This window comes from Astatotilapia calliptera, chromosome 17, assembly GCF_900246225.1.
Source record: "Astatotilapia calliptera chromosome 17, fAstCal1.2, whole genome shotgun sequence".
NCBI lineage: Eukaryota > Metazoa > Chordata > Actinopteri > Cichliformes > Cichlidae > Astatotilapia > Astatotilapia calliptera.
In genome coordinates, this window is record NC_039318.1 from 13,723,166 (window position 1) to 13,739,966 (window position 16,801).

Below are 16,801 nucleotides of genomic sequence, written 5' to 3' on the forward strand. Positions count from 1 at the left end.
TTCCTGCCCTTGGGTGAGGAAGCATCCTTTGTGTAGTGTATCAGTTCAGCTACAATTGTGATTATCTCAGCGACATATTTTCAAGGCACAAAACGAAGAGTTCTTACATTAGTGAAATCTGAAACAAACCATTTGGCCTTCAACAGGCGTCTAAAAGATTAAGAAACTAATGTAGCTGAGGGAGTGATCTCTGTGGTATTTCAACCTTGTACCAGCCTGTGATTCTCACACATCAATTCTTGGGTCAAAGAGAAAAATAACTAAAACAAAGGGGCCTTATTGAATGACAGAGTTTTCCTGCATAATGTCACTATAAAACAATATCCAGTAAATGCTACCATGGTACTAAAATACCTAACAGTACCCATCACAGAAATGTAGCAGTGACAATAATATGGTATGCTGTAATCATACTGGGCAATTAGTGATACAAAAAACCTGTTTTATCCTGTGAATAAAAGTATATGTTTTTGTCAATGTACCATAATAACAGAAGCGAAACGCAATATTGTGTCAGGACAATTCACTATTTATGCACAATAAATAAAGGAGCATAGCGCGACAGCGCCAGACTTGCTTGTAACCTATATCACTAATTATGTTATGAAAATGACGTATTAACTACTAAAAAACTCTGACCTTCGTGTAAATGCTTGGAGCAGACTAACCTGCTGTGAGCTGGAGGGTTCTGGGACGTTATATTTGGTCTTAGAATGGCTGCAATCCAGTCGCGTCTTTGTTACTTCGGAAACATGGCTGAACAATTTACAACCGATCTCTTTACCCGTCCGGCTTCCCGTGGCTGTCATGCGACCGGCTATTGCAGTTAATGATACAACAGCTTCTTGCCATTTTTGTGTTTCTTTTTATCGCTGTGTAACTGATTTTAATTGAAAGCCTGCGTGCGCTAGTACCGCTTGCCACGAGTTCCCAGAATCCTTTGCGGTTCTACCCGTGAATGACGTCACATTTTCAATCTCTATATAATATGCATGTTAAATTTTATATTTGGGGTAAAATATCAAGTCTTTTCAAGTAAACCGGTTCAAGTCCAATTCAAGTCCCAAGTCATTGGTGTAAAAGTCCAAGTCAAGTCACAAGTCTTAGAACATTTTTTCAAGTCAAGTCTAAAGAGTCTGACTCGAGTCCAAGTCATGTGACTCGAGTCCACACCTCTGGATCCTACAATAATAAATAAAGAGGAAAACCCAAAAGTCATATGACCCCCTATGGGCAAGCACTTTGTAGATAGTGGGAAGGAAAAACTCCCTTTTAAGAGGAAGAATCCTCCGGCATAACCAGACTCAGGGAGGGGCAGGGCCATCTGCTGCAACTGGTATTAGAACATCTTAGGGCTGAGGTATATAACAAAGCCTCATCCTCTGGGTTCAGATCTGAAATTAATGTGTGTTGATTAACCTAAAGTCATGCATTACTCATCTTTTTATTTAGTTTTCATTTCTGCATGCTGAGCTGCTGTGTGGTCATTCCTACAAAACATTATCCTCACTGTCCTCCTCCGATTGATCGACCAGTCACAGCTCAAATTGTCTCTCTATAAAAACCCAAGCACCCTGCTAATGGATACTGGCTGGACATTTAAAAGTTTAGTTCTGGTGTCGGTCTCTGCTTTGATTCTCTAAGTCCAAGATACTGACAGTGTTACGGGGGGGAGGGGATCTAAATTGATCCTATGATCGATTGTGGGACTTTAATTAAGTATTTATTTTAGTATCACTGTTATAACCCCTAAGAACTTGACACTGCGACCTCATTAACCACGTGAAACAGCCACGCCTGCAGTTGTGCGTAAAGACTGCAACACTAACCGCTTACACGAGCCGAAAGAGGCTGACACGATGGAGCCGAGGTGAGTGCGGAGGACAGGTTAGAGTAGGTGGGGTTAATGATGTTTGAGGTACAGGACAAGTTGATGCCTCCTCATGCCGAACCCATGCGTAATAAGTGCGATCGTCGCCGGTGAGGAGGATGCTGGATCATGAGGCTGGAGCCGACATGCGACTGGTCCGTAAGATCAACACAGGCATGAAGATCCACGCCGGGGGTGAGCACATGGGCTGCAGCAAGGTGGAAGACAACCAGGACAACCAGGTCATCTGTTTGCAATGTCAAGATGAGGTGATGCGGGTTTGCCCGGGGAGTCCGCGCAGTCCTCGCCGCGCTATCGCGACGCGCCTCTCATCCGGATCCGCAGGTAAGGGCAAGCAATGCAGCACACGAGGTTAAAAAGAAAGCGCGACGCATGCTGTCAGCTGCAAGCGTTAATAACACTGTTTCTTCCGTTCATATCGTCAATTACTCCGATTTCAAGCTGAAATGTGGGTGTGGTGATCCACTGTGGTCAAAGTGAGTCCACGGGAGGACCCAAGGCACACAAACAGTAGTGGAACACCTCACGGATTCTCACAGAGCAGACAGCGAAAGCTGCACTACCACAACACATACTAGTCCTTTTTTATTTTAAATATAATTGCATGTTGTACAAGATTGTTGTTGTACACTGCCTCAGAGTACGGGTGCTATTTTTCAGTGAACATTTTGCTGTGGTGTAATTCATTCATCTGATGTTAAATTAATGATGTGGCTGGAAGCTGCTCAGAGGCTGATATGGTTTGTTCAGCGGTGTGCTCACTCCAAAGCCCATAGCTTTGGAAATAAATGATACCTGCAGCTTTATCTCTACACCGGGACGGGAATGTGTGTGCTTAAAAATATTCCCAGTCGGTGATAAATGTCTACACTGTGCTGCATTTGCTCTTTTTTGATGCATCTGTAGGTGTTAGATAGGAAAATAAAGGAAATTAGAGTTTGTTTTTTTAAAGTTGTCTTAGTGCTTAAATGAGAAAAAGCAGTTCAGGTGTTCATTTATCAGTCCCAGGCAAAAATGTTGGGTGGTATCTTTCAGGAGGTGACTGCAGTGCCAGAGAAAGTCTTCTGCTCTGCTGAGGCAGATTAATGACTTAACCTCTGTCTCCCAGAGGAAAGTTGGTGTTCCACATCAGGCCTTCAGTTTCCACTGTCAGGTTTATCTTATTAATTGGAGCCTCGGTTAACAAAGCCCCTCAAAACCTCCTTCCACAAGTTTTTCAAACTGCGCTAATCCAAATAAAGGCGCAGATAAGGTTGCTTAACTTTTATTCTTTTCTTTTTTCCCCACTATCGCCAGTTTTGCTATTGCAGAGTTCTCCCATAGATTTAAATGACTGATTCTGTGAGTGCAAATTGTCTCTGTCTTATAACAGTTCTGACAGTTACACTGTACTCTACTGGACTGAATTATTGTTGAGTTGCTTATTGTCAGTGATGGTATGAAGAGAGTGCTAAAAAATAGAAAATATGAGCACATCTATAACCTGCAGGAGTGGTTGGGTTAGGTTTGCCTTTTTATTACAACCAAAACTGTAACATTAAGTGTACACCTACTTTTCATCAAATAATAATGCACATTGAAGCCATGTCTTAAATCATGTTACTGGTCACATGACGCTCAGTCACACAGAACATATACATTATGGTGTTCATTTTGCCATTATGTAATTTGGCTGCAAGAACAAAACAGTAGGAAAACTTACTTCAAAAGAACATTTCTGTGGTAAACACTGAACAGCTAGCTGTTGGCTAGATAGCTGCCCTCTGGGAATTTGTCATTGTCGTTGCTGTTTGGATCCAGTTTGAATCAACACTTGATGTACTGAGTGCTTTTGTATTTTCTGTTTAACTGAATGTCCTCTTTAGTCTATTGTTTTGTTACCTTTTTGACTCAACTGATCCAATATTTTATTTATCGTATTGAACTCATCGTTTTACCTGTTTTGTATGCTATAATGCAGTAATTTCACAACATTTGGGATCAATAAAGTCCTTTTCATCTTATCATATCTTATCTTATTGTTACATAGCACCCCAACCTTTTGTAAATAGATACATAACTTAGCCAATAATTTTATTCTTGTTTACTTATATTGTATATTGTCAAATAAAATAGTATTTAGCAGTGTAAGTAGCTCATATGGTGATTTGTGCTTTCTATTTAGTTAATTAATGAATAGCTAAAGGACTTAAAAAGAATTCTGTTTTTTCCATACTGAAAATGTTTTTTTTCCTTGGAATAATAGGATGAATGAAAGAGAGAATCAAATGAACTCTTGATTATTATTATTATGGGTATCAACAGAAGCTTTCACATTTAGTGCATCCCTAGATAGCATTTAACAGGCTTTCCATTATATATGTGGCTTTAATTGTATTAAATATTAATAATATTGTTTCAGATGTGCCACTTGGGTAAAACTTGTACTATTATAGCAGTTGCAGTTCAAAAAGAAAATGAAGTTAAATTAATGTAAAAGTTGTTAATCATTAATCTTTTTGGTCAGTGTCACAAAGACTGAAAAAAGAACTGCAAAATGCTTCACAGTTAAATCTTACTCCATTCAGTCTCGTATGGGTTTAATTATTTTCTCTTTGTTTTGTCCAGTCTGCCCTGCAGGGAAAGAAGGTGAAAATCACTTGCGGTATTCGAGGCATTATTTCTTAAACATTATCAGGCTCTTGGAGAGGTTTTCTCCCTGTAATCCACAGAGTTCTACCACAGTGAAAGCTTTTATTCCCTCTATATAAATTGGTAGACAAAGGCAATAAAGCTGCCAGACTCATGCATTTTATTCCCCTACCTCTGCCAAGGTCAAGAGTTTCCTCCCCTTGTGTAGCTCAATGTGGATCAGGGCACTAACATTGCAGGATTACGGGTTTGATTCCTGTAACGCTGCTGGGTCATGGATTTTCACAAGCCCCCAGGAAAAAGAGAAGCTCAAAAGCTTAGTGGGCACATTTGAAATTGCAAGATACATGTTTCTCTGGGACTCCATGGTACTGATGGTCACCTGTGCTAACAAAAAAACCCTACCTTAGTTACACTGAATATTTGCCTTCACCTTATACGTGATGTCTTCTCCATTCACAGATCGCGAACCCAGCAGTAGCAGCTACAATGTCTCCTCAGGAACCTTCTACAGTTGTGTCAGTCAGATCACCATCGGTGAGTGCACTGCTTTAGAGTTGTGTCATGGTTCCTTCAGCATGAGGGTTTGGTCAGGAGATTTGGTATCTCCTGCATGTAGTTAGTCTTGTCTCCATGTTTGTTTACATTCTGTCTCACCAGTCATGTCCCCATGTCTGTGCAATCCCTCTGTGCCCTTTTTCTGTAGTTTTTCATTTTTCTCTCTCAGTTGTGTCTCCATGTTTACTTTCCCTTTCATCTATGTCAAGTTTTTATGTCTCTGCCTCTCAGTTTTACTTTTCTAACGTGTTCCCCAGGTGTGTCCTCTCTACCTTGATTCCTTCTTATTGTCTGAGTCTGAGTAGTAAAAAAAGTGAAGCGTCCATGTGGACAGTTTTATGTTTGTACCTAACATTTTCAGAAAACTGTAAGAAAACTGTAAGCACGCCGGGCAAAACCCATCCACAGAGCTATTTAATCTAAGCACTGGCTTTACACTAAAGGGAAGTTCATTTCCAAACTCTGCAAAACATCACTGGATTTTATTTAACTGGGAAAAGGCCAACACAACACTCTCCTTAATCAAACACAAATGTTTATTTCAAGCTCGAACATTTTGGACTTAAGGGCCACTGACCGAATACATTCATACAACCTGAATTCCAAAAAAGTAAATATAAAAGAATGCAAAGATTGATTTACAAATACCCCAAAACTAGTATTTTATTAATAGAACTTAAAAAAACATATCAAATGTTTAAACTGAGACATTTTACTTTTTCATGAAAAATATGATCTCATTCTGAATTTGATGACAGCAACATGTCTCTTAAAAGTTGGGGCAACAAAAGGCTGGAAAAGTAAGCCCTAAAAAGAAAAAGCTGCAGGAACATTTTGGTAATAATTAGGTTAATTGCCAACAGATCAATAGCATGCTTGGATAAAAAAGAGCATCTTAGACAGGCAGAGTTTCACTTATCTGCAAAAAACAAGAGCTGTTCACAGATTGTGGAACAAATTCAGTGTTTTTAAGTATAAAATTCATTGTCTGTTTCATAATCTATACCATCAAACCCTAAAAAGCTCCTGAAAGTGCTGTGCAAAAGAGATGAACACTGAATGCTGTGATGTTCATGTCCTCAGGTGGCGCTGCATTAAACACACGTACAGGCCCATCAAGGTCTATCATGCAATTTCTGCCATCTTCTCTGCATCTCACACTAGAACAATCTTGATAATAATTTTTTTTAAAAGGCAAAATCGACATGGGGAAAATTTTTTATCATCATAAATAAAAAAAGGAAGACAGAATGAGCATATTTACTTTAAATGTTTTAGCAATATAATGGGTGTTACAGTGGGGCAAAAAAGTATTTAGTCAGCCACCGATTGTGCAAATTCCCCCACTTAAAATGATGACAGAGGTCAGTAATTTGCACCAGAGGTACACTTCAACTGTGAGAGACAGAATGTGAAAAAAAATCCATGAATCCACATGGTAGGATTTGTAAAGAATTTATTCGTAAATTAGGGTGGAAAATAAGTATTTGGTCACCTCAAACAAGGAAAATCTCTGGCTCTCACAGACCTGTAACGTCTTCTGTAAGAAGCTTTTCTGTCCCCCACTCGTTACCTGTATGAATGGCACCTGTTTGAACTCATCATCTGTATAAAAGACACCTGTCCACAGCCTCAAACAGTCAGACTCCAAACTCCGCCATGGCCAAGACCAAAGAGCTTTCGAAGGACACCAGGAAAAGTATTGTAGACCTGCACCAGACTGGGAAGAGTGAATCTACAATAGGCAAGCAGCTTGGTGTGAAAAAATCAACTGTGGGAGCAATCATCAGAAAATGGAAGACATACAAGACCACTGATAATCTCCCTCGATCTGGGGCTCCACGCAAGATCTCATCCCGTTGGGTCAAAATGATCATGAGAACGGTGAGCAAAGATCCCAGAACCACACGGGGGGACCTGGTGAATGACCTGCAGAGAGCTGGGACCAAAGTAACAAAGGTCACCATCAGTAACACACTACAACGGCAGGGAATCAAATCCCGCAGTGCCAGACGTGTTCCGCTGCTGAAGCCAGTGCATGTCCAGGCCCGTCTGAAGTTTGCCAGAGAGCACATGGATGATACAGCAGAGGATTGGGAGAATGTCATGTGGTCAGATGAAACCAAAGTAGAACTTTTTGGTATAAACTCAACTCGTCGTGTTTGGAGGAAGAAGAATACTGAGTTGCATCCCAAGAACACCATACCTACTGTGAAGCATGGGGGTGGAAACATCATGCTATGGGGCTGTTTTTCTGCCAAGGGGACAGGACGACTGATCCGTGTTAAGGACAGAATGAATGGGGCCATGTATCGTGAGATTTTGAGCCAAAACCTCCTTCCATCAGTGAGAACTTTGAAGATGAAACGAGGCTGGGTCTTCCAGCATGACAATGATCCAAAACACACCACCCGGGCAACAAAGGAGTGGCTCCGTAAGAAGCATTTGAAAGTCCTGGAGTGGCCTAGCCAGTCTCCAGACCTCAACCCCATAGAAAATCTGTGGCGGGAGTTGAAAGTCCGTGTTGCTTGGCGACAGCCCCAGAACATCACTGCTCTCGAGAAGATCTGCATGGAGGAATGGGCCAAAATACCAGCTACTGTGTGTGCAAACCTGGTAAAGACCTATAGTAAACGTTTGACCTCTGTTATTGCCAACAAAGGTTATGTTACAAAGTATTGAGTTGTATTTTTGTTATTGACCAAATACTTATTTTCCACCCTGATTTACGAATAAATTCTTTACAAATCCTACCATGTGGATTCATGGATTTTTTTTTCACATTCTGTCTCTCACAGTTGAAGTGTACCTCTGGTGCAAATTACTGACCTCTGTCATCATTTTAGTTGGGGGAACTTGCACAATCGGTGGCTGACTAAATACTTTTTTGCCCCACTGTATATTTTATTTTTATTATGTATCAGTGCAGTTTAGTCCTGTATGAATTGTTAGAGTTCTGACAGCAGAGGGGTTAGGGGAAATTTAACTTGGGATTTGCTAAGCAGTAAGAAAATTAAAGATTTCCGCTGACGTGGAAGTTTGTTTGTACGTCCAAGGTTCTTGATGGAAAATTGTACAATGGTGACAAAGCTGTTCAACATAATTTTCCTGTCTGTCACAAAACTGCAACTGCCTGCCATTTGGAATATTGAGGCCTTGGCTTTCGACATTTTTTCAATGAATATTAACACAGTGTGTGGTTAGCCTGTAAGCTACTGTATAGGTTGTTGACAGCAAGGGGATTCAGACTGTGCTGCTGCTGCATGCAGGTGTTCCTCTCTTCTCTAGAAGCTAAATTTAAAAACAAAAAACAAAAAAAACAACTAACTAATGAACTGCTGAGGGGGAGCTTTGGACCACTGAGACTCACTCTGTTGGTTTTCACAAAAGAAAGATCTATAGTCTCGTCCCACACTCTGACATCAAAAAGATTTACTGTGCTGCCTGTGATTTTAAAGCTCCGGCCTTTGTTCGAGAGGAAAATACAAGTCAGCATCACCGTAGGTTCTTAAACGTTCTAATCGATTATAATCTCACATCAATTCCACCCTCCTTTATTGTTGTAGGAATCTACTGGGATAGTGCAGCTTATAGACAGAGCTAATATTCACCCTGAGGTAGGGATTCAGTGAAGGATGAAATAAAACATTAAATGCGTCATGCTGGAAATTTTAGAGCACTACTGCACTGAGGTTGGCTCTGCACTGGCCAGAACCAAAAACACAAGTTATCCTTTTTTTTTTTACAGTTTGAAGTGTGAGATTTTGCCGTCCGAGAGGATTCATGGTGTTTTGTAAAAATATCAGGTCATCACAAAATTCAAGTTCAGTACTTTGAGGAAAGATCCCCAGCTCTGCCATTCATCCCATCTCAGCCCTCTGTATAACTGATCGCTTTTCACCCTGACTTCAACTAAGCAGTGCGACACAGCTAAAAGCACTTTTCACTTGCAAGAATTAAGCTGATATAAAGCATATACAGTAAGTGGCCCCAAAAAAGTCTTTGTTGGCACTGAATAAAATCTGAGAAGAGAACCACATAAAGTGGCATTTTTAAAACCCAGCAGCCTACAAGAAGCCAGATAAAGGACAACAGAACAAAAAAATAAATAAATGGATGGATTGATGAGGAGGGACAGGTATGTTTTTATACCACCAATGAAGTCCAATGTTTTGACCAGTGAAGATGTTTATTGTCAGAGAAAGCAAGATGAACAGAGACAGTGCAGTCGGAGGGACAGGGAGCGATGGTGATCAAGTGAGCTAGAAAGTGAATAAAGAGAAGAAAGGGTGTTATGGTTTGTTCTAGATAAACAATTTAGGTTTGGGTAAAGAAACAGGGTTGGGGTTCACAAAGGAAGCAGGAAGAATAAGTCGAGTAAAGTTTCACTTGTCTGACTCTTTTGTTTCACTTAATGCACCTAATAATCCGGAGAATACGGTTACTTCCGCCTTCCTTTAGTATGTCCAGAAGTCCAAAACATTTCGTCGACATTGTTGTGTTTGTTGGGCAGAAAACTTATGAAATTACAGTACAGTGGTCCCTCATTTATCTTGGGAGTTACGTTCTAAAATTAAGCCGCAATAGGGGAAATCCGCGAAGTAGTTAGCTTTATTTTTTACAACTATTATAGATGTTTTAAGGCTGTAAAACCCTTCACTACACACTTTATGCACTTTTGTCAGACAAGCATGAACATTTTCATACTTTTCTCTCCTGTTTAAACACTCTCAAAGTTCAAACCTTCGTAGAAAAATAAGTCCAGTATTATAGAACGAAACCAAAGATCAAACCCTGTTTTCAGGTCCAGAACATAGCAATAGAGCAGCTGCCAGATAATTCAACAATAATGAATCAATGGTACAGAAGTGGTGGAAGCAAGAAGAATGAGTTGAGTAAAGTTTTACTTATCTAACTGTTTTGTTTTGCTTAATGCGCCTAATAATCCAGAAAATATGGTAACTTCTACCTTCCTTTAGCATGTCCAGAAGTCCAACTTTTTGAATGACGGTTAGCATCTTCCTCTGCCTTTTGGGTGCTACCGCAGATGCCTTTGACGGTGCAAAACATTTCGTCGACATTGTTGTGTTTGTTTGGGAGAAAACTTACAAACATACAGTACAGCGCTTTAGAGTCACATTGCTAGCGATCAAAGATTTATGTAAATTATGTAAATTTGATAAGTTGACAAATCATGCAAAATTGCATACAAAAAATACGCGAAACAGCGATGCTGTGAAAGCTGAGCCGGGTTATAGCGAGGGACCACTGTATTGCCAAAAGTCTCAGGTCACCAACTTTCTGCAGAGTCAGAATTTATGTGTTCAAACCTTTAGTGAAGGTTACAAATGATCTTCTTATGGTCTCTGACAGTGGACTCATCTCTGTGCTTGTCCTGCTAGACCTCAGTGCAGTGTTCGATACTGTTGACCATAATATCCTATTAGCGCGATTAGAGCACGATGTAGGCATTGCAGGTACTGCACTGCAGTGGTTTGTATCATATCTATCTAACAGACTCCAATTTGTGCATATACATGGAGAGTCCTCTTCACACACTGAGGTTAATTATGGAGTTCCACAGGGTTCAGTGCTAGGACCAGTTCTGTTTACATTATACATGCTTCCCCTTGGCAGTATCATCAGAAGACATAGCATACATTTTCACTGCTATGCAGATGACACCCAACTCTATCTGTCCATGAAGCCAGGTAACACACACCAATTAGTTAAACTGCAGGAATGTGTTAAAGACATAAAGACCTGGATGGCCTCTAACTTTTTGCTTCTTAATTCAGATAAAACTGAGGTTATTGTACTCGGCCCTGAAAAGCTTAGAAATATGGTATCTAACCAGATTCTTACTCTGGATGGCATTACCTTGGCCTCCAGTAACACTGTGAGGAACCTTGGAGTCATTTTTGACCAGGACATGTCCTTCAATGCACATATTAAACAAATATGTAAGACTGCGTTCTTCGATTTGCGCAACATCTCTAAAATTAGAAATATCCTGTCTCAGAGTGACGCTGAAAAACTAGTTCATGCATTTATTACTTCCAGGCTGGACGACTGTAATTCATTATTATCAGGATGTCCAAAAAACCCGCTGAAAAGCCTTCAGTTAATCCAAAATGCTGCAGCAAGAGTGCTGACAGGGACTCGAAAGAGAGAGCATATTTCTCCTGTTTTGGCTTCCCTTCATTGGCTTCCTGTTAAGTCCAGAATTGAATTCAAAATCCTGCTCCTCACATACAAGGTCTTAAATAATCAGGCCCCATCTTATCTTAAAGAGCTTGTAGTACCATATCACCCTATTAGAGCACTTTGCTCTCGCACTGCAGGCCTACTTGTTCTTCCTACAATATTTAAAAGTAGAATGGGAGGCAGAGCCTTCAGTTTTCAGGCCCCTCTTCTGTGGAACCAGCTTCCAGTTTGGATTCAGGAGACAGACACTATCTCTACTTTTAAGATTAGGCTTAAAACTTTCCTTTTTGCTAAAACATATAGTTAGGGCTGGACCAGGTGACCCTGAATCCTCCCTTGGTTATGCTGCAATAGACGTAGGCTGCCGGGGGATTCCCATGATGCATTGAGTTTTTCCTCTCCAGTCACCTTTCTCACTCACTATGTATTAACAGACCTCTCTGCATTGAATCATATCTGTTATTAATCTCTGTCTCTCTTCCACAGCATGTCTTTATCCTGTTTTCATCCTCTCACCCCAACCGGTCACAGAAGATGGCCGCCCCTCCCTGAGCCTGGTTCTGCCGGAGGTTTCTTCCTGTTAAAAGGGAGTTTTTCCTTCCCACTGTTGCCAAAGTACTTGCTCATAGGGGGTCATATGATTGTTGGGTTTTTCTCTGTATCCATTATTATACGATCTACCTCACAATATAAACCACCTTGAGGCACCTGTTGCTGTGATTTGGCACTATATAAATAAAAATGAATTGAATTGAATTGAATTGAATGTGGCCTTCAGATTAGCTCAGTAACATATAGAGTGTATAGGACTATAGAGCTTCATTGAATGGGTTGCAATGGCTGAACAGCTGCAACCAAGTGCTATGGAAAGCATCCGGTTGAAACTACGCCACCACTGGACTCTAGGGCAGTGGAGATGTTTTCTCTAGAGTGATGAATGATGCTTTGATGGACAAGTCTGGCTTTGGCAGTTGTCAACGGTACCTGTCTGACACCATTGTGTCTCCAAGTGTCAAGTTTGGTGGATGGAGATTATGGTGTGGGGCTATTTTTCAGGAGCTGGGCGTGGCCCCTCAGTTCCAATGCAAGGAACTCAACTTAATGCTTCAACATATGTTAATGTTTATTTTATTTAACTTCCATAAGGTTGTTACATTGAAATAGTGTAAAAAGCAAAGAATGAACATTTTCATTCATTGTGTTTTACCCTGAATTGAATGTATGGATATTTTTTACTGTATGAAGATTTTTACTCTGATGGAAAAAGACAGCTATTGTTATCAAGAATAATACTGTACATAGATTTGCAAAGCTACAACTGTGTTTCCAACCTTTTACTTAGTATTGTCCCTAAAATGATAAAAACCATTCATACAGTATTTAATATAATGTATAACTTCAACTGTGCAGCACTTCTTAGGCTGTGTTGCTGCAGTTTCCGACACATGCCCATTCACTGTTCAAATTAAAGCACCAGTAGTTTCCTGTAAACTCCAAGCTCAAACGTGTTAATGCATTGTGCCGCATGTGGCCCAGATAAATGCACCTGCATTTGTTTTCTTACCTCTGAGGGCATCAGGAAGTGAGAGGGGGTGTATCTAGGGCTCTCTCTCCTCAGAGAGCCACAGGGGAACTTTTTTCTGATGACTGCGACATAGATAATGCTTAGAACACACTATGCCCGGGCAACATAAGTTTTGGAGGTCGTTCGGATACACGCCAGGTGTAGATTACAGCACCCACTCCACCCTTCCCATCGTTGTGGGTGACTTTTATGAGATGATGGCATTGATGGCTCAAAGCACTTGTTAATACAGTTTAAAATCCAGGAGCCACTTACAGGTTATGGAGCACTGTAGATTGACCACATAAATCATTCAGCAGAGATGTAAGCAGGTACAGGATACAAAAACTTCAAAGAACACTGTGTGCCTGTAAACAAATTCTAAAAGGCATTAATGGAGCCATACCTCCCCACATAAATCAATAGATTCCTTTTTAAGGCTTGAAGGCATCAACTAGACAAACGGTATAAGCTACAAGATTTTTGAAAAAATGTAAATTGGCAAAATTATACTAGTAGCAGTTCGTAAAGTAAAATTTACATTTAACACCCATCTTACAGGCTAACCCGCTTCTAAAGTTTAAAACAAAACTATGCATATATAAACTGCTGAGGTGCTCTTTCTGTTTGTGGCCATCGAGTAGACGGGCTGCTCTGGAATATCTTAGAAAATTAGAGCAAACATGCTTGATATTATTTATTAAGTCCCTACAAGAAACAACAGATTTAGTATACATAGATATAAGCCCAAATAACATATATAAAATAGCCTCCCTATGTCTTAGGGTCATTCTCACTGCCCTGCAGTGCGCATATGCCTGTGTCCACCTCACACTGTACATCAGTAACGGATACATCTCAGAGACTGCAGTGTAATTTATCCATCCATCCCTGCTATTTTCATCACCTTCAGTAATATGAGCTGCACATGGCACATTGTTTCATATCTTCACTATTCCTTATTTCAAATCATACACTGAAATAAGATCAGGGGTAACAAATCCCTATAGTGTGAGGGCATGTCTGTTACACTGCAGTAATGTTTGTAATGAGTTAACAAACACAGTGTATTTTAACAAGGTGTCTGTGCTTTAAAAGAGTTGAAAAAAATCAAGTTTTCATCATTATTACAGGCTGTCTTTTTTAAAAAAATTCCACACCTATGAAATCAACTATAAATCATCACTATATCATAAATGCGTTCCAGTATTTGCTCTACATCCAAATTAATATCTCACTATGTCAAATTTTCACCAACCAAAGACGGGAGTTAGATTTGTCTTTCCAGAGGTAATGCACTTACAGTTTTCTCCCCCGGGGTGAATAAAGTCCTACTCACAGTTTTTGAAAGTGCTGACTTGAGCACATCATTTTGGGGGATGCCCAGCCTTACACTCTTACACTTCATTTGTGAAATCCCTCCTTTCATTCTCTCTGAAAACTGGAGGGTGTAAAAGATTCGATGAAATATAAAGTATGGCTTAGATTTATCTCGTCACTCCTCATCGCAGTTTATCCTCCAGCTGAATGTGCATTGCAAGGAGCGAGCCAGAGGGCCTGGAGACTGTGAGGCGTTCCACTTTTCTGCTATTGATTGGGGCTGCGTTTGTTCATTGCTGATGTACATCTGAAATCTGCTGGGCTTTGTGTTTTACAGGAAACCAGGAGGTGGCATGGGTGGAGGTGTTCCCTTATCCCACCTGCCAGTGAAAGATACCAGAAATATTAAATATACAAAACATTAAAAACACACTTTGCTGCTCTTTATATTTGGTACTATGTGTCTCATCTATTCAGTTCAGTTCAATTTTATTTATACAGCGCCAAATCACAACAACAGTCACCTCAAGGCACTTTATTTTGTAAATTGGGCCCTACAGAGAAAAACCCAACAATCATATGACCCTATGAGGGTCATATGAGCAAGCACTTTGTCAACAGTGGGAAGGAAAAACTCTCTTTTAATAGGAAGAAACCTCCAGCAGAATCAGTCCACTCATGTAAGCAAACGCAACATATCAGTTCAGATTAAAAATGCAAAACAGGTAGTGATGCTGCTATTGAAAAAATAATATTGTGATTTAATTAATAATTTGTTTTTAAAATGAAATAAAAAAAATTAAGGTTTGGTTTGTGAAGTGTAAAGAAATAGTTTTATCATTTTTCCTTCCTTAACGAGACTTATTTTGGAAAATAGGACATTTATTTGCCCGTTATTTTGTGTAGAGTAAAAAACATACGTAACATTGGCATTATGGCATTGGCATATCAGAGATTTCTTTAGAATAAGGCATAGAATAAAGTCAAGGTTAATAAAAAAAAAGCAAAAAAACAAAGTAATCAAAAAGGCTTAATAAATTGAACACAATTAAATAGTAAATTGAAAAGAACACAGATTATTTACAACAGAGCTCATCTACTGCATCTGGATCTATTGGATCTCTGATTCCAAAGTTTAAGCCAACATAGATCAAGTGTTCTAACAGCAGGTACAAGAATGTACATTGTGGTCTTAATTGAAGGGTAAAGTAGGGCACCATGACCTGGAAGACAAGCATAAAGCATTTCAATTGACTGCAGCATTCTGAAGGTCAGCATGGCCAAACTGCACTTGATAATTCAATAATGTGGTCAGCAGCAGCTTATAAGATAGCTATGTACAATCAGATCTGCTGCATCTATAATGCCCTACTGAAGAATTATAGATAATAAAGGTTTGGGGAGGTGGGGGGCAGCTACATCTGGACCATCCAGCTCAGTCACTTGTCAGAGCTGAGTTGAAACAGGGAGGGAAGCCTGCTGAGGAGAAATCGAAGGCCGGAAGCGTGCCGAGCTGGTTCAGCAGAGGGCTGGTCCTCAGGAACTCCGGAGAGCAGCAAAAACTGACAGAAAGATGTGGAGGTTCTTCGTGGCCATTCTCATTATTATTATATTTTCATTTAATATAAGTCAGAGGTGTTTGAAGTATTCCTGTGTATTAACTTGTTGTTTTGCAACTTTTAGCTATTGGAGGAAATTGCAAAATTATGCTTAATAATCTATCTTTTAACTATATGCTTTTATGTCTATTTGTCTGTGTGGCTGTATTACATTGTCATGAATTTTATCATAATTACTTTGCTGAACTAGAATCTCATACACTGAGAATCATCTTTTGTGTGGTTGCTGCTGAGGACATACCTGGCAACAATGAAAATTCAATGTTTTATTGAAGTTGAAAGTTTCCACCACTAGGGGGCAACATTGCAACAACTGTTTGCTGTTATGTTCAGCATACACAGTCCCAAATTGTACATGTAGCAATGCTCCCACAAGATGAATGTTAAAGTTTTCAGTGTCCTCTTCCCTTTTTGTTTAGAATCTCATTATCTGCCTCAATTGTTGTCACTCAACAGGGTTTGATCTCGGGGGTCAAGTGGCCATCGAGTTCTCACACTGGAACAGTCCTTTTCCAGAGAGCAGCCAGAACCTCCCGAGTCCAGACTGTGTTCACTCCGAGGCCTCCGCTGTCCCGCCCATCAGCGAGCATCTTGAGCCAGTGTCCTGCCCGGCGTCGCTGTCCGTCACCCCGCTCCCCACGTACAGTGCCAGCCAGGAGACGCTGTGTGACAGCAGCACGAGTACGCTGAGAGCTGTGACAGTACATTCTTTTCAATTATGATAACTTTTTTTTTTTTACAGCAAATCTACATTTCAGTTAGTAAAACACTGATTACAACAGGTCAGATGGTAACATCCTGTAGCTGTGTTGATATCAGAGTTATGATTGACCCTCTACGCAATCTCCATAATGCTGAAACTGGCACTCTGTGGGCCACACAACAACTGTTTACTCTTTGAGCTGAAGGCATTTCTTAATGTCTTTGGTTGTACATATGAGCTGATTGTCATGCTGCAGAATCAATTTATAACCAGATAAACTGCACGGTGTCTGTACTTTTTTAGCACAA

General features: G+C 40.2%; 1 protein-coding gene across 1 annotated transcript in view; it reads left to right on the forward strand.

The window, feature by feature from the left end:
- The first annotated feature begins 1,725 nt into the window (after positions 1 to 1,725).
- Positions 1,726 to 16,801, forward strand: part of LOC113008980 (anoctamin-4) — a 54,432-nt gene continuing 39,356 nt past the window's right edge. The window contains exons 1-3 of the mRNA XM_026146974.1: positions 1,726 to 2,215; positions 4,985 to 5,059; positions 16,247 to 16,471. Coding sequence (XP_026002759.1) covers positions 1,990 to 2,215; positions 4,985 to 5,059; positions 16,247 to 16,471 — 526 coding nt within the window. The 5' untranslated portion in view covers positions 1,726 to 1,989. The remainder of the gene's footprint in view (positions 2,216 to 4,984; positions 5,060 to 16,246; positions 16,472 to 16,801) is intronic.